The sequence below is a fragment of the Silurus aristotelis genome (assembly GCF_946808225.1).
Source record: "Silurus aristotelis genome assembly, chromosome: 25".
Taxonomy (NCBI): Eukaryota; Metazoa; Chordata; class Actinopteri; order Siluriformes; family Siluridae; genus Silurus; species Silurus aristotelis.
This window is the reverse complement of record NC_139598.1, coordinates 5,253,229-5,261,291: the sequence shown is the minus strand read 5'-3', so window position 1 is coordinate 5,261,291 and position 8,063 is coordinate 5,253,229. Positions and strand designations below refer to the sequence as shown.

General features: G+C 36.7%; 1 protein-coding gene across 2 annotated transcripts; it reads right to left on the bottom strand.

Moving 5' to 3' along the window:
- Positions 1-1,713: 1,713 nt before the first annotated feature.
- terf1 (telomeric repeat binding factor (NIMA-interacting) 1) lies at positions 1,714-7,643 on the bottom strand. Of its 2 annotated transcripts, none has more exons than XM_083529129.1 (10): positions 7,307-7,643; positions 5,173-5,268; positions 4,522-4,649; positions 4,232-4,318; positions 3,521-3,670; positions 3,303-3,400; positions 3,170-3,208; positions 2,968-3,065; positions 2,717-2,787; positions 1,714-2,191 (listed from the first exon to the last, which is right to left on the bottom strand). In XM_083529129.1, the coding sequence occupies exons 1-10, from the start codon at positions 7,491-7,493 to the stop codon at positions 2,033-2,035; spliced, it is 1,113 nt and encodes a 370-aa protein (XP_083385255.1). In that variant the 5' UTR covers positions 7,494-7,643; the 3' UTR covers positions 1,714-2,032. The 2 variants fall into 2 exon arrangements, with proteins under 2 accessions (XP_083385255.1, XP_083385256.1); XM_083529130.1 differs by having other exon boundaries at positions 2,717-2,784.
- Positions 7,644-8,063: the final 420 nt, after the last annotated feature.

The following is an 8,063-nucleotide window of genomic DNA, read 5'->3' as shown; positions in this document are numbered from 1 at the left end:
CTAGTTTTGAATTAAATTACATTGTGGGGGTTTGCATATTTTTCATAACAGCATTTCTATTCCCTGGTGTGTATTCACACTTCAATAAACCCAGCACTCTGTTTATGCAGACAGAGGCAGAGCTCATTAATGAAACACAGATAAATTACATCAAGTACATCTTTAATTAAATGCTTATTGGGTGCAGAGGTCTCATTACTTTAGCACTGCATCATCCATTTGAACTCATACACCAAGCATCAATTATAGCATTAGGTTGGAGACTGAAGACTTCTAGCAAAAATAAAATGTGTGAAGCGTTCGCAAAAAGGAAGTGCTGAATAAAAATAATGCATAAAAAATAAGCTCAACATTGCTAGCATGTTGCTAAGCCGATGTAATCGTTTTCCAGGTGGTTGCTAATGGTGCAAGTTGGGTACTATGTTATTTCAAGTGATTTCTAAGATCTTGCTAGAGTGCTGTTATGCTAGCCTGATGGTTGTTACGGTATGCTAGGCGGCTACTGCGGCATTTCTGGTGAGTGTTTACTTTTCTCTTTTCACCAAACTTCACCATCGCAGTTCTTATTTTTTAAAACTATAAAAGCTGTATTGCTACTAGGGATGTAGCTGTGTTGCTACAGAAGTCACGGTTCGGTACGTACCTCGGTTTTTAGGGTCACGGTTCGGTACAATGTACAGTGTTTTTTTTACCAATAACATTTGTGAACATCAACAGTTTACATTTTTGAAAGAATTTGAAATAAAATGCCTGCTTGGTTAAATAATATACAAAATTATATTTTATAATATTTTATAAAAAAAAAAAATCTAATATTGTTCTCCACCTGTCCTTCTAATGCAAAACACTTTGTTACATTGATTAAATCGAGTAATCGATTTAATTGCCACAAATAAAATGTATTAAATAAAATGTAAGAAATTAAAAAAAAAAAAAGAATTTCATATTTAACATTTGTTAGACCCCATATGGGTAATACAGATGTTTGTGAGTGTGTTTTACATTTAATATTACATTTTCTAAATCAAATTACATTTAATTCATTATTATTAGTGTAGCACTTTTAACAATGAACATTGTCTCAAAACAGCTTTACACAGATAATGTGGTGATAAAAATTAATAAAATCTTTTAGCACTGATTGGTGGCTTGCTGTGTGCTTGACGAGTTACGTTGTTTAATCCACTCGTAAATAAAAAGGAACGACTGATTCCACAAAATGTAGTTAAGTAAAAAGTACGATATTGGACTTTGAAATGTTGTGACAAAGTAAAAGTCTCTCCAAATGAAAATACTTCAGTACAGATGCATGAAAAAAAGCTACTGAAGTACATTATCTGATTACATTTACTTTGTTACTGTCCATCACTGTTGCTATTGAATTCCATGTGTTTTTGTAATGCTGTTGATATGAAATTACAAATGGCTGCTAGGTTGTTACTATGGTATTGCGGTTGTTAGGGATGTCGCTACAGTATTGCACATGGTTGTTATCGTGTAGCTATGATATTAAAGGTGGTTGCTAGGGTGTTGCTATTATACTCGAGGTACTTGTTAGGATGTTGCTGCTGAGATTTTTCTATGGAAGTTTCTAGAAAGTTGCAATAGCGTTCCATGTTGTTGCTACGGACACTGCTATGGCATTCCACAAGGTTGCAAGGGAGTTGCAGTTATGGTATTCCATGTGTTTGGTAAAAATGTTGGAGACACATCTACTTTCACTGCTGTTTATTGAGTATTTTTTAAGCATTTCCGGTACAATAAAACATACACATACGTAGGTTAAAAAACAGTAAAAACGTTATTTACAGTTACTCAAAATAAACCTTAATAAAAAGTTATATATGTGTTTCATTAAAGGTGCAGGAAACGGTTTTCCGTTTAAAATGCAAACACATTTTTTTTTAATTGATGTTTTATTTCATTCAGTAACTTTAAAATCAAGAATCAGAGGATGGCACACCATCAATTCATAATCACTGAAGTATCCATATAGAGGAGAGAAAAAAAAACAAGCTCCAAGCCGATGGTTTCAAACCTTGCCATGTTTCTTTAACGTTCTCCACCTGTCCTTCAGCATGACGCTGGTCCGATTTCCGAAATCAAACTCCTCCAGGATTTTGCACCACTTCCCCTCGCCGTGCTTCCTCACGCCTGCCTTCAGGCGCTTGTCCTCCTCGTTAAGCCACTTCTGAATAGCAGAATTGTTGTGTATAAAAAATTTTTTATCATGATACATAAATAACTTTTCCTCCATTGGAACAGATATATATTTATAGTTTATATCATGGTCTGGCTGAATACTTGATTCTGATTGGCTGAAAGAAGTGTACTGAAACTGGAGAACAAACAGGCAGTGCCACTTTGCTTTATCACCGATCTAAATGAACATCCGCATCCACAGACATCCAATACAATTGTGTGCCTCCAGCTTTGTGGTAACAGTTTGGGGAAAAACCACATATGGCAGGATCGGTCAGGTGTCCCAATACTTTTTTTTTTATATAGTGTATTTCTAGTTCTAACCACTGGAATATAAAATTAACTGTTATATTCAGCCATTTAGTCAGTTTTGCTCTGCAAACCACAATAACGGCTCTGACGTGACAATTCTGAATGGATAATTTTAATACCTCCATGAGGTTATTCACCCTCCCCGTCATAAAATCGAGTAATTCACTTAGCTGTGAATTCTCCCTTAAACATAAACACTTACCCTCCGGGATCTGTATTTGGTGGTGCTGTTTTGCTGTGGTGGTGGCACGTTAGAACTCCTTCTGGATACTTCTGGACAGAGTGCAAAATAAAATTCTTATCAAGATCATACAGGACTTTTTTTCTCAGCTGTTTTTTTTTCTTCCCCAAGTTTTAGAGGTTTCATATATACACTTGACACACACCACATGCACAGGATGCATTGTATCTGATTACATATGGACTAAGTAATTTTTCTTTATTAAAACATACTTAATTTGGCTGTTCGGTGCGAAAATCTCTGCTGTTTCTTTGTGCTTTCTGGTTTCCAGTGCTGACCAATTTTAGTGGAGAAAAGCTTCTTTTTTGGTCTATGAGAAACAGAACATAGTAACAGCATTACTCAACACGGGTATGCGTTTATATCCGTTTTCATCATGCTTTATATTCCTGCTTGATTATAATGAACACGCACCTCAGGTTTAGCTCTGACGAAACAGCGTTCGCCTCAGGCCTAAAGCAGAAAAGGACGCTTTTAACCCATTGTTCTCAATTCAAGTTTCTATAAATATATCTTGAAATATTGCCATATTATTTCTGCATCGTACTTTAAAGGACTGCCTGTTTCTGGCTCCTCAGTGTCCTGACCCGCCTCCTCAGTCTTCTCCGTTCTTTCCTGATGAACCTGAACCACTTTAGATGCGGCCTGTAGGATTGAACATCGTCACACTTTTATACAACCATTTTACAACCTGAGACAATAAAACCTTCTGAATTATGAACCCACTACAGGTGAGAAAGAGGATTGACCCATCACAAGTAATACCTTAAACAAAAAGTCAGATGGATGTTTCTTAAGAAACTTATCCAAGAACGAGTTCACGTTCTTCAGTAGGTGATTAAAGGAGAACCTCGTGAGAAGCTGATCATATGCGTCCTTCTTAGACACGACGGTGGACAGTTTTCTCTGCAGTTTCTGTAAATAGGAATAAAAATACTAAGGAAAAAGGAAAATCAAAAGAAGAAAGAAAAAAACAGACAAAGCTATATACAAATATGAAAAACTAGGCAAATAAAAGATACAGAAAAAAAATGACTGAAAAAGAGACAGAGCAAGAGGTAAGAAAAATGATAAAAGGGGGACACAGAAGAAAACAATCCAAAAATAAATTTGAAAAAAGGCAACACAAAAGAAAGAAAGAAAGAAAGAAAGAAAGAAAGAAAGAAAGAAAGAAAGAAAGAAAGAAAGAAAGAAAGAAAGAAAGAGCAGGAAATGAAATAAAACAATAGTGTAAAAAAGAAGAAATGACAGAAAAAGAAGAAGAAATTACAAAAAAAAAAAATACAGATTAAATACAAAATGATGTTATATGAATGACCTCAGGACATTACTGCAATACAAACATCCTAGTACAACCCCTCACATTGTGTGGAGGAATAATGCAGTGCATGATGTGTAGTTTGAGACAGAGCTACTGTCCACCTTCTTATTCAGTTATTATTTTACAACACCGAGGTGTAATTAAGCGGAAGTTACCTCAGGTAAACTAGTCTCTTTCTCAAGCCACTGCAGTGTGTGTGCTGCGAGCTGAGGGTTGCCTTTCTCCAAACACACGCCAACACACTGGACAAAAAAACAAACAAACAAAAAAAAACATACACCATAATACAGCGTAACATTTGTTTAAAAGAATGAAAACCAAATACAGAAATAGACATTTTATCAGTGCTTTACTGGAGATGTGTGTGTGTGTCCTACATATGCGTGTGTACTGTTTTTTGAATGAATGGAAATAATAGATACACTCCGTAGTGCTGAATTCTGACCTGAATAAATAACAGGTTCTCCACGTTGTTGTATAAGACAGCATCGTCTACGGTGTCCTTCAGACATTCCCACACCGAGATCGCAGACATCAGAGGAGTCACCTTCTTGTTCAGGTCATAATGCGCATCTAAGCACAAACACAAAACAATTCATGAATAATTAACGCCTCCATAATGAAACTTCCTAATTAGGCAGCCCTGATTTCCCTTTCTTTGACTATTAATAGAAGAAGAAAAAAAAGGGGAAGATCTTGAGTGACCTGCTATAGAGCTCTCAACCTCAACCCTACTAAACACCTTTGGGATGAACTGGAATGCTGACTGCACCCCAGGCCTTCTCACCTCACCTACAGTACATGACTTTGTAAGCTGAATGAGCACAAATAGCCAAAATCACACTCCAAAATCTAGCAGAAAATCTTCCCAGAAGAGTGGAGGTTATTAGCACAACAAATGGGGACTAAATGTGATTTTCAATAAGCATATACAAATCGTATGGTAAGGAGTCTGCAGACTTTTGTCTATGAAGTGTAAACCATTTGTCCTGCTGTGCTCCATCGCATTCTAATTAGCATGATTTTACAGAAAATTCTACTCTGCACTAGAGGTTTTAAGTCGAGGATTTAAAAAAATAAAAAATAAAAAAGTCACCTAAGTTTTTGCTGTCCATTATTCTGGAAAGCAGGCAGCAGATGGTTCGCTGGATTTGCTGATTGTCCTGAATTTGATAGTCGTCATCAATCAACACTGGAGAAATACAGACAACCTTTAACTTCTACAAAACAAGCAGTTTACAGTAAAGTACATTACAGAATAGTACAATAGTTTTCAGGTCCATTATATATTGTAAATACAGAATCTTCTTCTTCTTTCAGCATCTCCCGTTAGGGGTCGCCACAGCAGATCATCTGTCTCCATACCCCCCCTGTCCTCTACATCTGCCTCTTTCAACCCAACTACCTGCAAGTCTTCCTTCACCACATCCATAAACCGCCTCCTTGGTCTTCCTCTTTTCCTCCTTCCTGGTGGCTCCATCCTCAGCATTCTCCTACCGATGTACCCCATGTCCCTCCTCTGCACATGTCCAAACCATCTCAATCTCGCCTCCCTCACCTTGTCACCAAAACATCCTACATGGGCTGTCTCTCTAATAAACTCGTTTCTAAGCTTGTCCATCCTCGTTACTCCCAACGAAAACCTCAACATCTTTAGTTTTGCTACCTCCAGCTCCACCTCCTGTCTTTTACTCAATGCCACTGTCTCTAAACCATACAACATTGCAGGTCTCACCACAGTCCTATAAACTTTCCCTTTCACTCTCGCAGATACTCTTCTATCACAAATCACTCCTGGACACTCTTCTCCACCCACTCCACCCTGCCTGCACTCTTTTCTTCAATTCTCTAACACACTCTACATTACTTTGCATTGTTGACCCCAGGTACCTAAACTCCTTTACCACCTCTTCTCCCTGCAACCGCACCACTCCACTGCCCTCCCTCTCATTCACACACATGTACTCTGTCTTACTCCTACTGACTTTCATTCCCCTTCTCTCCTCTGTACCTCCATCTCTCCAGGCTCCTCTCAACCTGCTCCCTACTCTCACCACAAATCACAATATCATCCACAAACATCATAGTCCATAGAGACTTCTGTCTGACCTCGTCCATCAACATGTCCATCACCACTGCAAATAGGAAAGGGCTCAGAGCCGATCCTTGATACAGTCCAACCTCCACTTGACTGGGAGTTAATATGCATTAAAAGAAAAAAACATTTCTCTTTCTCTGGTTTAGTTTGTTTAACTAGTGTTTTTCCACTTTTGCTTTGTTCTTTCTTTCTTTTAAATTTGTCTTGTGTTTTGTTAGTACTTTGTCTAATCAAATGTTAACTACATTTTCCCACCTTCCTTGTTTTATTTTTCTTATGTAGGCTCACACTCTTTGTGTGTGTGTGTGTGTGTGATATATATATATATATATATATATATATATATATATATATATATATATATATATATATATCTTCCTATAACTTTTCACTGTAAATGTATTTATTCCTTAATGAATTTATTTATTTATTTACTTATTTATTTATTAATAGGGTGAAAGGAGACGAAACAACAAAACCCGAGTTATAACAGAAACAAGGGCCAATTAGTTAATTACCGGATAACAAGTGCTGACTGTGATGGTCGTATGAAAGTGAAAGCAAATGAAGAAGTGATAGAGACATATAGACTGGCACTGAAGGATTAAAGCACCGCTGCATCGCCCCCTTTAAATACATATGGGTTTGATTCAGAGGGGGTTTCGGGTGGATTTTACTGACACTGAAGCAATATGTTGCTATTATTACACTTTATATGTTAATATATAATTATAAAATATTTATTCAACATAATATATTACAATATTTATGCAACATGTTGCTATTATTACACACGTGGCTGAAATATCTTGACTATAAATTGCTACTTAAATATGAATTTATTATTAGTTAATAACGTCGTATGACTTAATTATGTCTAAAGATGGATTTTATATTTATTTATAAGTGACTAATACATTATTCATGAGTTTTATGTTTAATGGTTAAATTGGAGGACGCGTATTGAATTGTTAATTTTCCCGCGCACGCAGCCGTAAGCCCCGCCCCCTGCGATGCTATTAGACAGGAGTTCGTACAAAGCCACAAATGATATGGAAGAGGGACTTGGAAAATATGAGATCAAAAGTTGCGTCTTGTAAAGCAGTGGACCGTCAGATGCCACGAGTTTTACCTTCAAACATTTTTAAAGTCTTGCTGAACTTCTCGGCGTTTTGCTCTCTGTAGGAGCAACATAACGACAGGAAGCTGAAGTCAATCATCCACGACTTAGCAACACTTTCCACCTCAGCGCTGTTCACCTGGGCGCCTGTTGTGCTCGATATGACCGCCTGGGTTTCCTGTGGAGCTCTGACATCCATCCCGAGAGCCGTGTACAAGATTTTACAGCAGCAACTGTACACGTCTGTGTATGTGAGAAAATTGAGGAAAAACTCAGATGAAAACAAATCCGTTTTGGTTTGGTTTCTTCTTCTGCAGCTTTTGTTTCTTCTTCGTCTTTTTTCCGTTGTCTTCACAGATATATGTACTGCCACCACGCGGTCACACTAAGTAATGACGGCGCAATAAGATATACGTTTATTCGTCCCCGTGGGGAAATTTTTATTATAATTACTATAACTTAAAAAAAAAAAAAAAACACGAATCTTTACAAGTGTACAGCATTATATAATTTGGTTTATGTTGGAAACAAACGAAACGTATCTGTTACATTCCTATCGCATTAAAGTACATTTATTTAACAATTTACCGTACAATTCCCATTTCCTAAGTATCCAACTATCTTTTTTTAACAGAAAAATTTATACAATAGAATTTGTAAACACGCATGTACAATTATCTTTTTTATAAACACAATAGTCACCATTTTTATTTCATAAACTTTATTTCAATTTCTTATTATGTCGAGATGAATATTGTATGTTCAAATG